At 35.1% G+C, this 24051-nt stretch overlaps 1 protein-coding gene across 4 annotated transcripts in view; it reads right to left on the reverse strand.

Moving 5' to 3' along the window:
• BRCC3 (BRCA1/BRCA2-containing complex subunit 3) overlaps positions 1–24051 on the reverse strand; it is a 37933-nt gene that overhangs the window by 11575 nt on the left and 2307 nt on the right. For 3 of the 4 annotated variants that reach the window (XM_079124545.1, XM_079124544.1, XM_079124547.1), the window contains 5 exons: positions 21483–21603; positions 16657–16743; positions 13931–14019; positions 12627–12682; positions 4991–5065 (listed from right to left, as the gene is read on the reverse strand). In XM_079124545.1, the coding sequence (XP_078980671.1) occupies positions 4991–5065; positions 12627–12682; positions 13931–14019; positions 16657–16743; positions 21483–21603 (428 nt within the window). The remainder of the gene's footprint in view (positions 1–4990; positions 5066–12626; positions 12683–13930; positions 14020–16656; positions 16744–21482; positions 21604–24051) is intronic. The other variant, XM_079124546.1, reaches the window with a different exon arrangement.

Genomic DNA, 24051 nt, shown 5'->3' on the forward strand with positions numbered 1-24051 from the left:
TATTATCTCTAACTATGATGGCATAAAAGTAGAAATCAACAACAAAAGAAAATTTAGAAGCTATACAAGTTCATGGAGACTGAGCAACTTGCTACTTAATGAACAATGGTTCAACTGAAGAAAAGCAAAATTTAAACATTTCTTGAAACAAATGCAAATGAAAACAAAACTTGCTGGTAGAAATATTTTAAACAAATAACCTGACTATGCATCTCAAGGACCTAGTAAGGCAAAATTAGAAGAAGAAAAAAATAACAAAGATTAAAGTAGAAAGAAATGAGACTAAAAACTAAAAGTAAAAAGCAAAAATAAAATCAGTGAAACAAAGAGGTGTTTTTTAGAGCATAAATAAAATCAACAAAACTTTAGCTAGACTAACAAAGCAAAAAAGAGAGAAGACCCAAGGAAATAAAATTAAAGGTGAAAAAGGAGACATTACAAATGACATCACAGAAATACAAAACAGCATTAGAGACTATTACAACCACATGCCAACAAATTAGTAAATTTAGAAGGAATAGATACATTTCTAAATACATATAACCTATCAAATTTGAATCATGAAGTCACAGAAAACTCCAACAGATCAATAGTGAGTAGTGATGATTAATCAATAATAAAGTTTCCCAACAAAGAAAGGTCCAATGGTTCCACTACTGAGTTCTATCAAACTTTAAAGAAGGAACTAATACTAATTCTTCTATTCTGTTCCATAAAATTGCAATGGAGGGAATTCTTCCAAACTCATTCTGTGAGGTATTATCCTGATACCAAAACCACATAAGAACACACCACACACACACACACACACACACACACACACACACACACACACAGAGAGAAAGGGAGAGAGAGGGAGGGAGAGGGGAACTACACAACTACAGAGTGATGTCTCAAATAAAAGTAGATGTAAAATTTCTCAATAAAATACCAGCAAACTGAATTCAACAACATATCAAAAAGATCATTCATCATGATTAAGTTAGATTTGCCTCAAGGATACAAGAATCGTTCAGTATATGCAATTCAATAAATTAATTAAATATTTTACATCAACAAAATTATGGACTAAATTATATCTATTTTTGGAGATGGAGAAAAAGTATTTTTTTATCTACACTGAACAAACTGACTGCAGAAGCAACACCTCAATAATAAAAACTATAAGAAACTCACAGACAACATCACACTTACCTGATATATTTGGAATAAGACAGGGTATTCACTCTGACCACGCATATTCAACACAGTACTGGAAAATCTCAGTTAGAGCAATTGGGAAGAGAAAGAAAGAAGAGGCATACCAATAGAAAGGAAGGAAGTCAAATTATTCCTGTTGCAGATGACATGATTCTAATATAGAAAAACCTAAAGACTTCACTAAAAGACTATTATAACCAATAAAAAATTCCAGTAAAGTTGTAGAAGATAAAATCAATTTACAAAAATCAGTAGCATTTTTATACATCAATAACCAGATTGCTAAGAAAGAAAGCATGAAAGAAATCCTATTTATAATAACTATCAAAAAATAAAATGCATAGGAACAAATCCAGGCAAGGAAGTAAAAACATCTACCATGAAAAATATAAAATTCTGATAAAAGGAATTGAAGGATACATATAAATAAAGAAAAGGAAGTACTTATCATATTCATGGTTTGAAGAATATTGTTAAGATGCTCATATATCCCAAAGCAATTTATAGTCAATGCAATACTTAACAAAATACTAATTATATTCTCCACAGCACTAGAAGAAACAATCCTAAAATTCATATGGAGGCACAAAAGACCTCTAACAGTCAAAGCAATCTTGAGCAAAAAGAAAGCAGAACCATCACACTTGATACATACTTGACTCAAAATATACTACAAAGCTATAGTAACCAAAACAGCACAATACTGGCATAAAAGTGGAAATACGAACCAATGAAAGAGAAGTGAGTGCCCAGAAACATCCCTACACATCTACAGCCAACTAATTTTCAACAAAGGTGCTAACACATTTGAGAAAGGACAGTCTTCAATTCCTGGTACTGGGAAAATTGGGTATTTACTTACAGAAGAATGAAACTAGAATCCTACTTTTAATCACTTACAAAAACAGATTCAAAATGGATCAAAGACCTACATATAAGACCTGAAATTGAAACTTCTAGAAGAAAACATAGGGGAAACATAGCAGTGCATTAGAATAGGTGAGGATTTTTTTGACAATTATCTCAAAGGCATAGGAAACAAAAGCAAAAATAGAAAAATGGGATTTCATCAAACTAAAAAGCTTCTGCAGCAAAGGAAACAATAATCAGAGTGAAGAGGCTTCCTAAAGAATGGGAGAAAATATTTGAAAACTATACATCTGACAAAGGGTTAATACTCAAAGTGCTTAGGGAACTCAAAAACTGAATAACTCAGTTTTTAAGTGGACAAGAGATATAAATAAACATTTCCCCCTAGAAGACAACATACAGATGGCCAAGATGTGTATGAAAAAATAATCAACATTATTAATCATCAGGAAATGCAAATCAAAACCAGTGAAACATCACCTCACTTCATTAAGAATGGCTATTATCAAAAGATAGCAAGTGCTAACGAGGATATGGGAAAAACAGAATCTCTCTATCTCTATCTATCATCTCCCATAGATCCCACACTTGCGTGCATATCCAAAAGAAATGAAATCAGTATTTTGAAAAGACATACGAATTCCCATGTTTAATGCAGCACTGTTCATAATAGCCAAGATATGAAATCAACATAAATGTGCACCAACTGATGAATGTGGGAATTATTCTCAATAGGATAGTATTCAGCCATAAAAAGAATGAAATCCTGTTATTTGTAACAACATGGATGAACTAGAGGATGTTACATTATGTGGAATAAGCAAGGCACAAAATGATTAGTACCATATGATCTCACTCATACTTGGAATCTATAAAAGTTGATCTCAGCCATGCACAGGAGAAAAGAAGCACCAAGAAATAATCTGTTGGATACAGCAATGAAGAGATGGTTGGAGAGGTAGAATTGGAAACCATACCTCAGTGGGTTTGACTAGGGAAGGTGAAGAAATGGTATTAGACCACCCGTTTAAGAATTCTAACTATTGCTGGGCATGGTGGCATGTGCCTGTAATCCCAGCGGAGGCAGGAGGATCGCAGGACCAAAGCCAGTCTCAGCAACTTAGTGAGACCCTAAGCAACTTAGAAAGACCCTGTGTTAAAATAAAAAAAATTAAAAGGGCTAGGGATATGGCTCAGTGATAAAGAACCTCAGGGTTCAATCCCTAGTATCAAAATAAATAAATAAATAAGCTGATCTCATAGAAGTTGAGAGTAGAATGTTGGTACCAGAGACTGGGGACAGTGGTGGTGGGGTGATGGGGAGAGGTTGATCAATGGATGCTAAGTTATAGTTAGATAGGAGCAAGAAGCTCTGGTGTGCCATTGCACTGTGGGGTGACCAGAGATAACAATAATGGACCATCCAAAAAACATTAGAAGAATAGTTATGCACTGTCTGCTGCAAGAAGAAGGAAGGATATTGAATATTTTCACCATGAGGAAGTGATACCTGTTTGAGGAGTCAAATTGGTTCAAACTGATTTAAACTTTATATATATGATGTATACATGTACCAAAACATCACATGGTACTCCATATATACATTTTTGCAGCATTCAGGATTGAACCTAAGGCCTTATGCATTCCAGTTAGGCACTGTACCTCTAAACTACACTCCTAGTCTTTCTTATTTTATTTTGAAACAGGGTCTCACTAAGTTGCCCAGACTGATCTCAAATTCTAGGCTTAAGCAATCCTCCTGCCTCAGCCTGCCAAGTAGCTGGGACTACAGGCACATGCTACCAAGAAAAACTAATAAGTATGTCATGTGCTTATGGATCACTTTAATTTTTTAAAATAAAACACATTACTAGTAAAACTGGTGACATTTGCATATTCATTTGAAACTATGGACTACATAACAAATTATATGAATTTTAATTTTCAGACATTGACAATTATTTCTGGTTATGTAAAAGAATGTCCTTTTTCTTTAGTGAATATTTAAGGAAATACCTACTGAAGGGGCATCTGTCAAACTGTTCAAAGAAAAATATTCACACATGAAAAGGAAAAATAATGTAAATGTGTTAAAATTTTACACTTTAAGAATCTGGGCACACAGGAAAACCTTGGTACTTTTATTACAACTTTTTTCTAAATCTGAAATTATTTCAAAACGGAAATTTTAAAGAATAGTAAGAGTAAAAACAAAAAGAATCAAAACAGTAAGGACAACTAAAAAACAGGAAAAAAAAACAGATAAGAGGGGCTTGGGGTGTGGCTCAGTGATAGAGCACTTGCCTGGCATGTGTGAGGTTCAATTCGTAGCACCACATAAAAATAAATAAAATAAAAGATCCATTGACAACTAAAAAAAATTCTAAAAAATGATAAAAAAAAAACCCTCAATTGTTCTAACAAGTGTCAGGAAAGGGGAAAAAGAAAACATGGTAAACAGACAGCAAAAAAAGATGATGGCAGAAATATACCACACAATAATAAAATGAATACATTACACTCACCTATTAATAGATGTTCTGATTGTTTAAAACCAAATAACTCAAGTTCTTGCTATATTTTATAAGAGACATACCTGAAACAAAATAGCTGAGGAAGTTTGAAAATAAAGGAATAGAAAAAGTTATAACAGGCAAACAAATGCTAATCACAAGGACAGGCAGTGGTAGAGAATACTGCCTATCCCAATGTCCATTCTCACCTTCTTCCTGGTAATAGAATGCCAATTTTCGTCCAAGACAGACCTACCTGAAGTAAAAGACCAGATTTTACAGCCTCTCTGGTAGCTTAAGTATGGCCACTTGACTAAATTCTGCCAATGAGATGGAAGTGAAATTGTTTTCTGGGACTTCTCATTGGAAATTAGCTGAGCTGGGATGTGTCCCTTTTTTCCTCCTACCTTTCCTCTTCCTTCTGGCCCTCAATGGAGATGTGCTGGCTGGAGCTCCAGAAGTCTTGTGGACCATGAGGGGACCTTAGGATGGAAACCATATACCAAGATGGTGAAGCAGAAAAGAGGAGCCTGGGTCTCTGAAGACATCACAGAGAGATATTTATCTCCAGACTACTTCTACTCAAAAAAGAAAAATTCATTCTTTTTAAACCTAGTCCTGATAGAGATAATAAATAATATTCTTTAGAGAGAAGGAATCCAAGGTACAAATAAATATATAGGACAAAGAGAGCTATTTCATATTTTATGAAGGAAAAACAGCAGAAAAATATAATAGTTTTGACTTTTATATGCTCTTTTTCAAAAAAATTTGAGACAGGGTCTTGCTAAGTTGCAGAAACTGGCCATGAACTTGCCATTCTCCTGCCTCAAGCTCCCTAACAACTGGTCATTATGCAGTAGTAAAACAGCTCCAAAAGATATAATGCTAATTCTGAATAAAATATGAGAAGTGGACAAATCTAGTTGTGATGGGAGGTTTCTATATCTATAATCAAAACAAAAAACAATCAGGAAGGCTACAAGGATTGGTATAACATGATTTAAGCTTAGTCTAATAGGGATATAAGGAACTTGTTTCCAAGAGGAAATACACATATTTTTGACCTATATGAAAGAGCCACAAAAATTGTTTTAAGTCAGAGATCAGTAAAAATTTTAGATGAAGACCAGACAGTAACTACTTTAAGTTGTGTGGACCACACAGTATCTGTCACAACTACTCAGCTCTGCAACTGCAGCTGGGTCTCACTGGGTCTCTATAAGTGGTTATAGATAATATATAAAAGAATGGTTGATATACAAATATAGGTTCCAGGTTTATCTGGTCAACAGGCTATTTTGTGAACCTCTGTTGTAGATAACAAGGGGAAAATACATAGAAACAAACACACACTTCATTAAACTGACATTACACAGGCCATAGTTAGCATAGTGTTAACATCCAATCAAGAGACTGGGGTTGTAGCTCAGTGGTAGGGCAATCACCTAGCATGTGTAAGGCACTGGGTTCAAACCTCAGCACCATGTATAAATAAATAAAGGTATTGTGTCCATCAACTAAAAAAAATAAAATGTTAAAAAAACACTCAATCTACATACTTAACAATCTAAAAAGTGCAGTTCTAAAAAATTCTTCAATTGAAGAGAAAATAAAAACAAAAAATACAAATGGTTTACAAGTAAGTAAACAAACAAAAAAACCCATCAGAAATACTATATATCAAAACCCATCAGGACAGATTGAAGAGGAAAATTATTGTCCTTAAATGTATTTAGTAGGAGCCAGGTGCCGTGATTCACACCTGTAATCCCAGCGGCTCAGGAGGCTGAGGCAGAAGGATTAAAAGTTCAAAGCCTGCCTTAGCAACTTGATGAGGACTTAAGCAACTTAGTGAGACCCTGTTGCTAAATAAAATATAACAATATGGCCTAGAGATGTGGCTCAGTGTTTAAGTGCCCCTGGGTTCAATTCCTGGTACCAAAACAAAACAAAACAAAACAAAACAAAAACATATATGTATACACACACACACACACACACACACACACATATACATACACACATATTTATTATAAAACAAAGAAAACAGAAAATAAATTTGTTTTTCACCTTAAGAATTTAAAATAATAAGGGCTGGGGTTATAGGTCAGTGGCAGAAGAAATTAATGAAGAGAAAAGCACAAACAAAAAATAAGCTAAGAAACAGTTTATCAAGAAAACCTAGAGCTGATCATTTAAAGATAGTAAAAAAGATGAATCTGTGGTAAGCCAGGTGCAGTGGCACACACCTGTAATCACAGCAGCTTGGGAGGCTGAGGCAGGAGGATCACAAGTTCAAAGCCAGCCTCGGCAATGGCAAGGTGCTAAGCAACTCAGTGAGACCCTTTCTCTAAATGAAATACAAAATAGGGCTGCGATGTGGCTCAGTGGTCAAGTGCCCCGAGTTCAATCTCTGGTATCCCCAACAACAAAAAAAAGATAAGTCTGTGATAACAGAATAAAGAAAAAACCACAAATAAATACTATTAGCAATGGAAAAGGGGAAATACAGAGAGACCACACAACCAATCATCCACTCAACAGGAAGAGTTACTTAGTGGCTACTATTGGCAGGCTCTATACATGGTACTGTGTATATAGACAAGTTCCCTACAGTCATGGAGACAATAACCTGATGGAGAAAGGAGAGGTAATAAATAGTAAATGAATAAATAATGTAAATTAATGATATGTGCTACAAAGAAAACAAAACAGATGTTTAAAATAAATGATACAGATTCTCATGTCAAAACAACTCAAAACTTAGATGAAATGGACAATGTCCTAGGAAACTATAAATTATCATAATTGACTCAAGAAAGAGTAGAAAATATAAAGGAAGCCACCAAAAAACAAACCAAAGAAGAAATCAAAATGTAAGGAAAATCAATTTCCCAGAAAACACTGAACACAGCTGAAGTTTCAGGATTAGTTTGTTGGTTTTTACCATTTTAATAAGCCTTTTATTATTAAATGTATGTGCTTGTATTATTTTGAATAACCACAAAGAATTATTTAAATGTAAGACATTTTAGAGTATAGGGTTTTTTTTCTCACAAATATTTTATCGTAATAAAATACACATCACATAAATTTACCATCTTAATTGTATAATTTACCATTTAAAGTGTACAATTAAAATGTAGTCCAACCATCACCACTATCCATCTACATAATTCTTTTCATCTTATAAAACTGACACTCAATATCCATTAAACACTAATACCCTATTCCTTCCTCTCTGGAGCCCCTGTTAATCATCATTCTATTTTCTATCTCTTTGAACTGGACTACCATAAGTACCCATATAAAGAAATCATACAACATTTGTCTTTCTATGACTACCTTATTTCACTTATCAAAATGTCCTTAAAGTAATTTCTTTCCTTTTTAAGGCTGAATAATATTCCATTATATGTGTGTGTCATATTTTATTTATTCATTCACCTGTCTATGGATACTTGGGTTACTTTCATGTTTTAGCTGTGAATAAGGATGCTATGAATTTGGGTGTACTGATATCTTTTAGACAATCTACTTTCAGTTCTTTTGGGTATGTACCCAGAAGTAGAATGGTTGGACCATATAGTAATTCTATTCTTAATTTTCTGATGAACCACCATTCCTACCAACAAATTTCTCCACATTTTTGCCAACACTTGTTATTTTCCAGTTTTTTCTAGTACAGTAATCATCCTTATGGTTATGGGGTGGTATCTCATTATAGTTTTGATTTGCATTTTCCTAATGATTAGTGATGTTTCACAACTTTTCATGGGCTTACTGGTCACCTGCATATCTTCAATGGAGAAATGGGTTCCCCTTACCCCAGGATTTTTAGGGTATAATTGTCTATTGGTTAATTCTGTTCAAAATTATGTGAATTAGGATCAGATCCATGCATACATTGCTCAAGTTTGAGCCCAGAAGTTCATAAACAAGTTTAGGAAGTTGCTTTATCAACATCACCATCATCATTAGTAACAACCGGAGCAGCATCGAGAGTTCTTTTTTTAACTTTTTTGAGGTGCTGGGGATTGAACTGAGGGCCCTGTGCTTATGAGACAAGCACTCTAGCAACTGGGCTGTATCCCCAGCCCAAGAGTTCTTTTAACTAATAATTATAATGACAATAAGGAACTGTCTGTGAGAAAATATGCCAGCAGTTGTTAATATTTGTGTCATAAAACAAGATATCTAAGTCCAGCATTTAGTGATACCTAAATAAAACATCTTGCTTCTACCTTTTTCCTGAGCTACCACTTAGCTTTTTGTTGCCTTGTTCTTAAATATGGATAGACAAGGTATTTGGGAGACAAAGGTAGAAAGACATCAAGTTTGAGGGCAGCTTGGGCAACTTGGATCAAAATAAAAAGGGCTAGGACTAGAGTTCACAGGTAGAGTGTCTCCAAGTTTGATCCCCAGTATGAGGGGGAAAAGATAAAGTTGTTTAAAAGCTCAAACTCTGGGAAATTAAGAACACAAAATTTCCAAAATTAAAAACAATTAATGAAGGCCAGGTACAGTGGCATACACCTGTAGTCCTAGCTCTGGGAAGGCTGAGAGGTAGGAGGAGCTATTGTATAGAGTTTCAGACTAGGCTGGGCAACACAGTGAGACCTAGTCTCAAAAAGTCAAACAAACGAAAAATCAATGGAAGAATTAGAAGATAAGAGTGAAGAAAATGTCCAAGGAATTAGAATAAAAGAAATAGAAAATAAATGAAAAGTGTTGCTAAGGTCAGTCTGGGACCTTTAAAATCTGAATGATCAGAGTTGTAGAAAGAGAAAGCGAAAATGGACAGGAATTAGAAAAGAAAAAGGAAAAGGAAAGACACATCTGTTATACTAGCTCATAAGGAAGAGGGAGAGAGCTATAAGAGAGGAGTTAGAGATGTATCTTTTACTAGGACTGCAAGTCCACAAGAGAAAAGTATAATGAACAGGTTAAGCAGAACACTGACTTTGATTTCTGCCCTGATTCCCACAACCAACATGAGACCCGGAAGCTTCCTTTCCCTACAAGCATAGATCACTTAAATCATCCCCCCAATGGTTCAGATGTCATCTAAGAGTCAAACACAGAAGGGAAGTAATTGAAGAGATGAAAAATTACTATGCTCAAAGACTGATCTAAACCTGAAGAAACTATTTAAATTATGGAACTAGACTGAGTTATAACTAAGATTTTTCTGTATGAACTGTGTAGGTTATGGAATATTTTATCTGGGAATATAAAAAAATCACAATATCAAGAAGAAATTCTTAAAAGCTATCAGAGAAGGGGTTAGATGGAGGGTTTTATGGAGTAATGCTAGGAAAAACAGGGATTCTAAATATTTTATATTATTCCTAAGAATCTGGAACTCTGGGAGGTGATAAAGGCAGAAAACCAAGGGAAAAAAAGCCATTTGAAACCCATGTAAAAAAGCAAAAGGCTCTACAAGAAAGGAAGTGGAATCATAGTACACTACTTTACGCTGCTTAGTTGTATAGAAAATTATATTTATATAATCATAATAATATAAACACTCTACTTCCCATGCTGAGAATTAACCAATAGACAAAAGAATTACGGTTATAATGCAGAATACAGAATTGCAACTGTGAAAATATGAAGGCTTATACTAAAACTACAAGAAGAGTAAGGAACCAAAAGAGACAGACTATTGTCAATTTTTATTTATTTTTTTATTATTTTTTTTTTTACGGTGCTGGGGATCAAACCCAGGGCCTTGTGCTTGCAAGGCAAGCACTCTATCAATTGAGCTATCTCCCCAGCCCCTATTGTTGAATGTTACTAGAATATATAAAAAGGCAAACTTTATGATTAGAAAAGTAACCAACGGAAGTGGGGATGCAGCTCAGTGGCAGAGTGCACTAGTGTGCACTGGCCATGAGTTTGATCCTCAGCACTCCAAAAAAAGAGAGAAAAAAAAGACAGAAGAACAAAATATAGTAATGTGACTACATTGGGGAGAATGGAGATGGGGTAGTGAAAGTGAACTAAATCTTCATTTGTGAGACCAAGATTAAAAGACGATGATGGTCTGGAGTCTGAGGAAGGAGGATCTCGAGTTCAAAGACTGCCTCAGCAACTTAGGGGGACCCTTAACAACTCAGTTAGACCCTGTCTCTAAATAAAATATAAAATAGGGCTGGGGATGTGGCTCAGTGCTTAAGTTCCCTTGAGTTTAAGCCCCGGTACCAAAAAGAAAAAAAGAAAAAAAGAGATGATGATGATGATAATAATAATAATGATAAATACTATCCAAATTTTGTAAATCAAGAAATAATTCAAGGGCTGGGGTTGTAGCTTGGTGGTGGAGTGCTTGCCTACCATGTGTGAGGCACTGGGTTGGATTCCCAGCACCACATAAAAATAAATAAATAAACGAATAAAATATTTTAAAAAAGAGTTTAAGCATATTGTTTACAGATAACAAAATAAACATCAGAAGAACTGAAAACAAAATTAAAGACAGTGATCCTTTGAAGAGTGAGACTATTTATTATAAGCCATTCTATACCGTCTTTTTTTGTGGTGCTGGGGATTGAACCCGGGGCCTTGTGCATGCTAGGCAAGCACTCTACCAACTGAGCCATATCCCCAGGCCCCATCTAATATTTTTATGCATATGTTATATATTCATTTGCTGACATTTTAAAAAATTGTTTCTTGAGTAGATAACTGCTATGGTTTAGTTATTAGTATCCCCTAAAAGCTCATGTGTGAAACAATGCAAGAATTTTTAGAGGTGAAATGATTAGGAGAGTTGCAAACTAATCAGTGGATTAATCCACAGATATGGATTAACTTGGCAGTAACTATAGGTAGGCAGGGTGTGAATGGAGGAGGTAGGTCACTGGGGGTGTCCAGTTGAGGTTTATACTATGTCCCTAGTGAGTGGAGTTCTCTCTGCTTCCTGGTGCCATGTCTTGAGCTGCTTTCTTCCTCTATGCCCTTCCACTGTGATATTCTGCCTTACCTGGGGCCCCAACCCCTGGAGTCGGTTAACCATGGAATGGATTTTTGAAATCACAAGCCCCAAATAAACTTTTCCTCTTCTACATTGTTTTTTGTCAGGTCTTTTGGTCACAGGAGTGAACAAGCTAAGATAACACTTCTCTATGGTTCCATATTCCAAATCCATGAAAAGGATACAATGAATTCTCTACTCTCTCTACTCCCTCATACCCACTTCCTAATGAGGTGACTGATGTGTTTTCTTCCAGATATTTCTGGGTATTAATAAGCAAATATACAGGTGTGTTCATGTATCTATTTCTCTTCTACCTTTTGTATAAATAGTAGCCTACTATAACACTGTTCTAATACCACACCTTTTTCATTTAACAGTATAATTTTAGAGATTTCTGTATTCCAAGATTTATCATAGTTGTTTTATATGCATCATAATTTATTTAATTAGTTCTGTACTGATAAACATCTAAGCTTTTTCCCAATTCTTTATTTCAAACAATGCTATAATCAATTGATACGTATTGCAAGAAAAAAATTTAAGACAGTCTGCTTACATCTCCCAAATAGACAATGCGCTTGTTTTTTGCCTCAGTGCCTATCATAGTGCTTGGCATATAGTAGGTAATCAATTGAGATTTGCTAATTTAAATTTAGTTGAATTTTAATGAGGAAACTAACGTAAACATTTAAGTGAGATACTGTAAATCTGCAATCAAGTTTATGGTACAGGAAAGAGAAGAATCTATAAAAATCAAGAACATTCTGCATACTCAATCTTCCTCTTACAATTTACCAGGGAAAGGAAAACTAGCAGTGCAACTCAGTTTAGGAAATGTGGAAGAAGATCATGATGATGTGATTATAATGATCTTAGCTTCCTAGATACTCAATACACAAGCTGCTAAAGAGCTTCTAATTCCTCATAGAACTGTTACCAAGTATAACTAGAAATAGCATTGTTAGGGATTACCACTGAGAAATAAAATGAAATGAAACAATCAATTTCCTGAATGGGAAATTAACCCATTGTTATATACACATCTCTGTCATACTTACTCTGAGCTCTTTTGGGCCTGTATGGATTGGAAGCAAGTGTAGAGTACCCGACCAGTCTGTTTATTAAAAAAAAAAGTCACAAGAAAATGATTTGATCACTTTTATGTACTGGGAATTTCATAGCAATTTAGTTACTCTAATCTAAAACCCAAAGGTCCCTCTGGAAGTAGAAGACTAACAGAGATTCTGAAGATGGAATATGCCATTAATGAATTTCTTAAGAAGAAATGAATACTCAGTCAACATAATATGGTCACAAGCAAACATTTGCTCATGTGATAGAATTGCTAATAAATATGAAATCTAAAAAAGTAAGAACCAGAACATTCAAACTGTCATGCTGGAAGCTGACAAACTCATTTAACAATTATTTATGATGATAATGCGGAAAGCACATCAAATGAATTGTAAAGTTCTAGATATTAAACTTTAATGTTTCTGGAAAAGAGTAATTTTATGGAGGATATTCATTATTAACACAGATTCTGAGAATGCAACTAACCTCACCACTTCTCATTATCTCCACTCCTACCAACATGGTCAAATCCCATCGTCTCTTGACTATCTGGTTTCAATGATGCCATGAATTTCACACCCTCCACCCCCATCTTATCTGTTACCAAAACAGTGGCCAGAGAGATTCTATTAAAACATAAAGTCACCCTCTAGTGGCTTCTCAACTGAGAGTCAAATATAAGGTCTTACGAGATCTAGCCCAATTGTCTTTATTTATCTTTTTTTTTTTTTTTTTTTTTTTTTTTTTTTTTTTTGTGGTGCTGGGGATTAAACCCAGGGCCTTGTGCATGTGAGGCAAGCACTCTACCAACTGAGATATCTCCTCAGCCCCCAACTGTCTTTCAGACCTTATAAAAACCAACTGGGTTACCATATAAACCCAGATACTCCCAAGATGAAAAGAGGCTAAGTAAATAGGACAGTTGGATAATAATGTAAAACTGAGACTCTCTGAGGTAAACTGGGATGTACAGTTATGATTTTCTTTACTTTGCTCCAGCCACACCAACTTCCTCAATGTTCCCTGAAAATGCCACACTCACCTTAGTGACTTTGCACTGGCTATTTCCTCTGCCTGGAATGCTCTTCCCCCAAGAAGTCCACAAGACTTGCTCCCTCACCTTCTTCAGGTCCTGACTCAATAACCCTTCTCATTGAAACCTTCCCTGGCCATCCTATTAAAATTACAAAGAGATTTTTCTCTACCCTGTGTGGAAACACACACACACGCAAACACACACACACACACACACACACACACACACACACACACACACACACAGAGATACCTTTGTGTTTTTATCCTCTATGAAACAGGAAAAAATAAGTCCTACAAAACCTTGATCCATCATCTGGTACATGGCTTGTGTGCGAACATCTGAAAACAAAAATCCTGTCAATAAAGTATTTCACAGACTCCATTTAAAGATAATAGTGGCATAAAATCCTCTCAGGATTCAGGTTCTATAGGCAGAACAGGGATATATCCTAAGAATGCTATGATTGTCAAAGCATAAACATGTTTGGTTAAGGAAATACCATGAAAAGTCTGCTATTAAGTAATAAAACATTAATAACTCTAGGCTGCCTATCCCAAGAATAGTCGTGCTATAAAATGTATCATAAAAAGAAATATTGAAACCTTCAGTTAAACCCTTGCCAAACTTGATAACTTCCTCCACGAGGAGTCAAACAGAAAGGCTTTGGAAGGACACAAAAATATTTGTCTTTTGATGGATAGTTTCTACAACAGTTAACATATCAGACTTGCTACTATGTAATGGAAGTGCAGAACTATTATAGAACTACTCCTTTGAGGAAATTATATAGATGTGTTTGTAGGGGCTGGGGTTGTGGCTCAGTGGTAGAGCGCTTGCCTAGCATGTGTGAAGCACTGGGTTCCATCCTCAGCACCACATAACAATAGATAAATAAAACAAAGGTACTGTGTCCATCTACAACTAAAATTATTTTTTAAAAAAGACTAAGAAGGGAGTGATCAGCTAAGATATCAGGTAAATTAAGGACCAAGAATAGATTATTGGTTACCTTGGCAATACGAATGACAAAGTAGGGATAGTCATACAGTATTTTACTTCTTTCTAAAGAGTTAGGAAATAATAATTCACAAAAATGGTAAGAGAAAAAACAATTTTCCATGATCTTGTATAAAATGAAATGGAATTAATGCTTAGGAAGTACTTTTGACTAGGCATTGTGCTAAAACATCTTGCAATTTTTAAAATACAAAACCCTGTGAGAGAAGGGATACTATTTATCATCATTTAATTCATGAGGAAGTAAGCTTAGAGATATTAAGAATTTTACTGAGGTCATATAGCAATATAGAGATCATATATACAACATTACATTTTCAGCAATGGTTTCAGCCAATATTTACTTCATACTTGCTCTTGGGTGCTGTTTGGTCTCAGTTATTATTTGGGAATACATTGAGAAGTCCTAATACAGATCAAAATGGTGTAAATGCAAAAACTGTTTAAGAACAGAGTGCCAAAGTAAGAGAGCATAAGTTACCAGACCCAGTTTTGTTCTGCAATGTTTTGTCATGATACCTGATCTTTTTGTATCCTTTATGAACAATGGTATGAAAGTTTCAGCTTTTTCAAGTTAACTTTTGTTTAGTTTTGGATATTTAGTCTTTTAACTATTCCTTTTGTGTGTTGTTATTTGATGCTTATTTATTATCTCCTTTTCAAAAATTCTATATATTTTATTTTATATATATATATATTTTTTTTGTGGTGCTGGGGACTCGAACCCAGGGCCTTATGTTTGCGAGGCAAGCACTCTACCAACTGAGCTATATCCCTAGCCCTGTATAATTCAAATAGTGGGGTTTTGTTTCTACTTTCTGGAATGTTTAATTCAATTACACTACAACCACTTCTTTTTTATTTTTAGTTGTAGATGGACACCATACCCTTATTTATTCATTCATTCATTCATTCATTCATTCATTCATTCATCTGTGGTGCTGAGGATCAAACCCAGTACCTTGCTCTTTACTCTTTCTACCTGTCCTCTTAATGTCTTACTTGATCTTTTCCAATCTGTTCTGCTGGATCTTTCTTATCTTTCCACTGGAAATACTGTCCTGGCTCACTTTTCTGTTCTTTTATCTATGTGCCCTCACTCACTGGGGGATTTCATCTAGGTCCATAGCCTCACCTTTTATCTCTTCACAAACTCTAGAACTACAGAACCATTCCAATCATATACCTGACATTTTGACTTGGTTGTCTTAAAACAAGGTTACTCAGAATAGCAAATCTGTGAACTATTTGTTACCTAGTCACAAGGAGGTAAGGAACTTGAGCTATAGAATACAATTAATGTACTGCTTTCTTCATTGAGAAAGTCTTAAAGAAATAAAAAACAATTAAACAATGTTCTTAGTGACATAGATGATACAGGTTCTAACCTCAGTTCTGCCACTTAACTCACAAGGTAGTTATTGTACTTCTTTCTAGAGTCAGAGAAAGACAAAAATCAACCATGATTTGCAAAAAAAAAAAAAAAAAAAAAAAAAAAAAAAAAAAAAAGGGGGTAAAGAGAGAAAAAGCAATTTAGTTACATTATACTAATTAGAGGAGTGAGGATATAGCCCCAACAGCTAAACTTGATTATGTATAAACAGATATTGTAAAAATCAATTTTGCAAAATTTACCCTTCATACCTGTGAACCTCAGAATGGGCATATACTAGACAGTATTCAGCAATTTCAGTTACATTTTTTTGAATATCAGTGCATTGTTGGGCTTTAGTCTTGATTTCCTGACTATGGTCATAACCGAATGGTAAAAATTTCCCTCTCACTATTAAAAATAATGACATAAATCATTACTTTTTAAAACATGGCAAAATAAATCAAAGTAATGACATCTACTTAAGGACAATTTGTGGTTTAAAAGAGTCAAGTTTATGTAATGAAAAAGAAAACATGTTGTTCATTTCTGAAGACAATAAATGCTGTAACCCCATAATACTTACCAACGTGTGAAGGCCAAACAGTTATATGAGGATGGGAATGATACCAGCCCACAACTCTCATGGGGCGACCAGTTAATTCAGCCAACCTGTGTGTCTGTCAAGGCATCTTCAAAATGTAGGAACAAAAGGTATGATGCTAACTAAGGGTTCAGAAAGCATCCTGAAGTTTAAAATAAAGGCATTACAATTTAATTGCAACAGAAGGACAAGGTTGATGTAAATCCTCTTAATCCAATTTACCTAATGTTTGGTCATTCAAATCCTTACCACTGTTATCTGAAAAGAAGCTTACCTAAATTTTCAGATGTCACTTACATTATCAACTTGAATCTTCTGTCCTGTCTCTCTAGCTCTAGTTTACTTCCATTTTTGAAAAAAGAAACACAAGGGTTGTTTGTTTTTGGTGTTGGGGATGGAACCCAACCCAGGGCCTCACTCATGCTAGGCAAGCACTCCACCATTCTTCCTCCAGCCCAACAATTTATTTTATTCATTTGATTTCCCTCTGGTAGGTTGCTAATGTTAACAACAGCAAATACAGTGAATTCAGATATCAAAGAAAAAAACCCCAGTTTCCAATAATTATCTTAGGTTCGAACACAAAAATATTATTCAAGACAATACTACTCAAGACTGCTATTGCTGCCCTGTAAAATGTTGGTTAATTTTTCTACAAAATTATAATAAAACACAATAATCCTACTTATACAACTAAATCTGAGAACAATATTTAAGTGTGTTTTTTAAATGTTCAAAAGCTGGGCTGGGGCTGGGGCTCAGTGGTAGAGCGCTTGCCTAGCATGTGTGAGGCATTGGGCTGGATCCTCAGAACCACATGAAAACAAATAAATAAAATAAAATTAAGGCATAAAAAAGTTCAAATGCCTGGCTGGGGATGTAGCTCAGTTGGTAGAGTGCTTGCCTCACAAGCACAAGGCCCTGGGTTCAATCCTCAGCATCACCAAAAAAAAAAAAAAAAAAAAAAAAAAAAAAGTTCAAATGTAAAGAGAAATTATTTAACTTCTCTTAGTCTATTTCTTCTGTTGCAGACTGTGCAGAAACACGCTTTACAGAGCAGTGGAGATGTTTAGCATGGGACTTGGCTCCCAGTAAGTGCTTAATAAAAGGTGATTATAATGTTAAAGTGGAGCAATGTATCTACCTATCACCCAATTTTGGAATTGGGCTAGTTTCAGTTTGAAAGTAAAATATGTGTTTCCAATAATAAACATCTTTTTTACACAATTATGTCCTTGGAATTTTTATTTTGCCCAAGTTTGCCTTTGTTTTTTAAATACCAATGGATGGATTTTCTGCTTCTAGCCAAGCCAGATACAAAGACACTTGACAACATACATGAAGCAACAATTTTCAAGACAACGATCACCATGCAAAGAAGGGCAACAGATGAGAAACAAATAGGGTGATCCCTTCAGAAGACATCCAGGCCAGAGTAAGGAAGGAATTTGAAGTGGAGCTGGGTGGACCACCCAGAGTTTAGGAGATGAGCCATAGAGTCTGGATGGCTGGAGTTTTCCAGGGCAGAGGACCAGAGGACCAGAGGACCAGTGTGTCCCATGTGAGTATTCAGCAGACCACGGGCCAGCACAAGCACATGAGGAAACTACCTGAGGTCTGGGAAAGGATCTGCCCCTCGAGACGATGCAAGTAAGTGCAGCAGCACTCGGGAAGAAAAGAGAGCAGCGGTTTTCCCCACCCACCAGGACAGAAAGTCCCATTGTCTTGGAAGCAACAGGCAGGGCACTCACCAGGGTCTTGCCTGCCAGCATAGAAACGTTTCTCCTACACTAAGAGCTGCCCTGGTCTCATGCCATTTGTCCTCAAAGCAAGACTCAGAAGGAGCAAAAGGTCAAAGCAAGACTCAGAAGGAGCAAACCTTTTGCCAGTCACTCTTAACGGCATCCCAGCACACAGCTCATGGATCTGTCTAGGAGTACAGAAATATCTACCCAGCAGTCAAGGAAGTAGGTGGAACGGGAGGGACATCCAGTAAAAAGCTACCAGGGATACAATGGGGCATCCAATAAAAACACTACTGGGGGTGCAAAGCAGCAGGAAAATGCAACTCTTGGTGAGGAAAGAAACAAGATTAGTGGTTGCTAGGAGACAGGGCTGGTAAGGAGGAAGAGTGTGTGTTTGACTGTAAAGGCAGTATGAGAGAAATCTTTATAGTGATTTAACAGTTTTGTATCTTGACTGCTATAGTGGTTACATGTATCTAGCATGTGACAAAATATCATAGAATTATATACATTCTATCCATGTTAATGTCCTGGTTCACTGCACCATAATTATGTAAAATGTAACTTGCAGGGGAAATCAGGTTCATGTTACAGAGACCTTTCTGTACTATTTTCCTAATTTCTCATGAATCCATAATTATTTCAAAAGAAAGACTTTTAAAAACCAAGATGCAAAAGGTATACACTAGAGATTGATAAATTTGACTAAATAAAAATGCAAAAACTTAACAACTTAACTTGGGAAAACCCACACACATACCATAAATAAACTGGGAAAAATGACTACCCTTATTACAAAAATGCTAATTTTCTTAATATATACAGGGCCTATAAATCATTAAAAGAACATTTTCAAGAGTTGGGGTGTGATATTAACCAAATTATATTGTTATATTGTGTGCATATATGAATATGTAATAACAAATCCCATTATTAAGTACAACTACAATGCACCAATAAAAATGTGGGAAGAGGGGAAAAAATCATATTAGCCCTATTTTAAAAAAGAAAACTATGAAATCAATAGAAAAATGGACAAAGAAAGCAATCAGATAATTCAGATAAAAATACAAACGACTCTTTTTTTTTTTTACACTGCTGGGGATTGAACCCAGGGCCTTGTGCTTGAGAGGCAAGCACTCTGCCAACTGAGCTATGTCCCCAGCCCTCAAATGACTCTTAAATAAGCACAATTTTTGCTGATCAGATTGACAATCAAAAAAAATCATTGGTATTTCCTTGGACAGGTACAGAATTTTGATTGGCAATTAAACTTTGCACTTTCTAGTGACAAGATTGCTATATTATAAATGCCACTTTAAATCTTCGTCTAGATATAAAAGAAAATGAAATAAAACTATATTTTGTTGAAATGAGTAAAGGGCTGCAGCCATAAATTCCTTGGAAGCAGCTAATAAGTTGTTTCTGGCAGTTCAAATAACTGTAACTGATATCAGATTTCACTGCTATAACTGATATACAGAGTGAATACTGTGTGCTCAGAAACCCTGCATGTATTGACTGCTACACAAGCTGAGAAAGCAGCAGTATTAAGATTAAAAACATAAAAATACATCAAAATCCCTCCAGAACAAGAAATTACGTGGTTGGTAGGAAATGCACAAAAAAAATGAAAAAGCTATAGTAGCAGTTTGTTTTCATAATGATTTTGTCTCATATATCAAGTATTTGTAGATAAAGTTTTATCGAAAGCTAAAAATAGGTTCACTTGAAGACTAAAGAATTATTTGAATAGCAAGGACATATATTATGGAAACATAATTTGTGATGTTTTAAAAAATAACATTTTAAAAGTATGTATTAGTTGTATACGTAACTCAGAAAATTCCATCTTTTTTCAAAGTTCAAAGGAAACCTTATAACATGTAAAATTTCTTAGAAGACATAATCTATTTGTATAAACATTTTGAGTTACAAATTCTAGAAACTTAAATCCAGTACATTGGAAAAAGAAAATAACATTGTTACTTTTGCATTTCTATGTCTGATTGGGAGACTATGCTCTGATAAAAAGAATAGATGCCTAGATGCCATTGTATGATGTATATATTTTTATTGAAACATCAAGTAGGACTATCAATAGCTCCATTTTATTTTATTATAAATTCTTAATATTGAATTTAACATGTTTGGATATTAACAGTTCGTTGGAAAACAAGCCATTTTTAACTTAACTTTAAAAACAAGCATTTTGAACAAATAAAAAAATGTACCTCTAGGAATTGATCCTACAGATATGCACATGTTTATGAAATACTGTCTGTACAAGGTTATTCATTGCTGCACTGTAAAACATTTTCATGAGGACAGGTGAAATAAGTGATGGCATCAGAATGAGGCAGCTCTGTATACTGAACTGAACAAATCTGATGATACCCTGTTAGGTGAAAAAAAGATGGATATGGTACTGTCATGAGCTATCACAAGTATTAAATACTTCTTTTCCTTTTCAGAAAGGAAAATGTATATATTTTGGTACACACAGAAGTCATCTGTTTCAGATAAGGAAAAACTGATAATCACAGTTATGTCTCAGGAGGGGCCAGTACCAAAAAAGAAAATGAAAAGAAAGAAATGGTGTTATGAAAACTGGTGCTATTGCCTTGTTCTTTGCTTTTGTTTCTGTTTTTTTTTTTTTTTTTTTTTCCTCATTTACCTAGCCTTGTGCTGCTACTGAGCTAAATCCCGAATCCCATTATTAGGAAAACAGGAAGGAAGGAGGGGCACAAAGGAAAGAAGGGAGGAATGGGAAATATGGAGGAAGGTGGAGGGGATCCCCCACATAGTTCATTGTCATAATATTTGACCCTGGAATCTTTTGACATTTAGGAGCAGAAATATCTAATTCTTCCAATAAAAGCCACTCAAAAGGAGAAATAGAAATTCTAATTAACCCAACAATTGGTTCTGGGGGGTAAATGTGAAAACTGGGGAATAATCACCAGGAAGAAAATTTGTGAAACCACCTAAAGTACGATGCCTGCAGCAAGCAAATCAATGTGGCCCAGATGCCCCAAAGACTGTTTTAGGTCAATAAGGATATCTCCGCCTCTGTTGAGGCTGCTGACAGCTGCTCTGGAGAAATTTCTACGCGGTCCTTCCTCTTATCAGAACGTCGCAAGATGATGACAGAATGAATGTGAACAATTCTGACAGTGTCCACCTAAAGGAAAATCCACAGAAATGGTTACTTCTGTCTCTTGCCAATAACACTTCTCTCTCTAATATCCTGCCAATCATAAGATTGCATCTTACTATAGTATCAGGTTAAAGATTCCATTTTAGAAAATTGACAGTTTTTTCATGAATAATGAAATATTTCAAATAAAAACCTCAATATACATATTTCAGAAACAAAAATATAAAAGTATTTAGACAACTTTTGCATATCAAATGCCAACTGTTCTTTGAATTAATGCACATTTTCTTTAATAAATAAAATGCTGTTCAAGTGATAACTTGTTGAAAAGCAAGTATGAGCAGTTCTGTGAAAGCATCTTAAAAGATTTTCAGTTCTGGCATTATTCAGCTAGTTGTAGTTCCCTATATATGGTCCCATTTCATGGCTGTGTGCCTTTTCACACACTTTCCCTTCTGCTTCTCAGTCTTTATTTTTCCTACTTTGTGGACCTTTTAAATTCTTTAAGTTACCTGATAATCTTATTTACAAAAAGAATGGTTTTCTCCTGCATATGACTTTTTTAAAAATACACACACACACACACACACACACAAACACACATACACACACACACTTATTATTTACACAATTTTCTCTCTTACTAAAATGTAAGGTCCTTCAAGAGCAGGATCTTCATTTTATTTATTTTGTATCCGCTAGTAACTAGTTATGGTGTCTCACAGCCACAGTGTACACAATAAATAAAACTAAAAGCAGACATAGAAAGATTTATAACCTTTCAAGGAGCAACAAGACAAATAGCTGAAAGAAAATGCCAGAAATGAAGAAAGGAATGATGAATACCACAAAGAGTAAACATTTGGATATATATTATACATACTAACTATATAAAACATATATGACAATGTCACAGGAGGTTTAAATGCCCATAGAATCAAAATACATGACAGCATAATCTAAAAGGCAGAATGGCATACACAAAAATAAAATGCTCTAAGGTTCTAAAACAGATGATCCTCAAAGTACAATTGTTCAACTTAGGACTTATCAACTTGACCAAGGTATGAAAGCAACATGCACTCACTAGAAACTATACTTTGAATTTTGATCTTTTCCTAGGGTAGCGATATATGATATTCTTTTGCAATGCTGGGCAGCAGCAAGGAGCTGCAGTTAGTGGTTAGTGACGCAAACAGGAGAAACAACAGGTACTCTACAGTGTACTATGTTGTTCAGCAATGATATTTGCTAGCTTAAATGTATTAAATGTATTTTTTGCTTACAATATATTTTACTTAAAATGAGTTTACTGGAACATAACCAAATTATAAGTTGAGAAGCTTCTATATTACTGATAAAAAAAAGATGCCAACACTACCTAAAAACACAAGACTGCTAAATTTATTAAGCTCAAAAACTATTTTGCAGTCAGTAGAGTGCTTGCCTTGTAAGCACAAGGCCCTGGGTTCAATCCCCAGCACCAAAAAAAAAAAAGAAAAGAAAAGAAAAAAAACTATTTTGGACAGTATAAGTTTATACAAAATTCAGGATGAGGTCATGAACTCTTGAAAAAATATCATAGTATTAAGATTTAGAATATATTTTAGAAGTTGATGCCCAGGGTGAACTAACTAGTGCGCTCTCTCTCTCTCTCTCTCTCTCTCTCTCTCTCATCAGAGAAGGTTTCAGTGCCTAAAAGTAATGAGGAACATTTAATGCACAGAGGGGCAAGGGTCCATAAAGAATGGGGAAAGGAAAAGGAATAAAAGAAACAAAACAAAATAAAACAGAAGTCCAGGAGAGTTCAGAAAGAGAAGCATCAAGAAATAATCTGTTGGATGTAGCAATGATGAGACTGCTGGAGAGGTAGAATTGGAAACCAGACCTCAGTGGATCTGAGCGGGGAAGGTGAAGAAATGATATTAGACCATTCTTTTAAGAATTCTAACTATTGCAAGGTGTATGCTGGTAATTCCAGAAGTTCCAGAGACTGACACAGGAGGATTTCAAGTCCAAAGCCAGCCTTAGCAATTTGGCAAGGTCCAAAAGCAACTTAGCAAGACCCTGTCATAAAATAAAAAAATAAAAAGGGCTGGGTGTGTGGCTCAGTGGTTCAGTGCTCCTGGGTTCAAATCCCAGTACCTGCCCCCCCACGCACACAAAAGAAAAAATAGTCTAGCTATTAAAAGAAGTATGTACAGCAGTTTCTACAGGAAAATATAGGCTTGAGAAGTAGTTTTTTTTTTTTTTTTTTTCTTTCAGAAAATGAGAGTAACTTAAGCATAGTATTTATATCCTAAGGGAAAAGAGTCAGGTAAAATGAAAAGATTGATGATCCAGAAGAGTCTATAAATAAGTTGCAGCTTTGAATAGGAAGAGGCTTTTTTTGATTCATAGAGGAAGAAAGGAAGCTAAGTACTTAAGGTTGAGAAGTTTGTATACAAGAAGAATAAGTGGGGTTTTTACCTG

The sequence above is a fragment of the Sciurus vulgaris genome (assembly GCF_902686455.1).
Source record: "Sciurus vulgaris genome assembly, chromosome: X".
NCBI classification, from domain to species: Eukaryota; Metazoa; Chordata; class Mammalia; order Rodentia; family Sciuridae; genus Sciurus; species Sciurus vulgaris.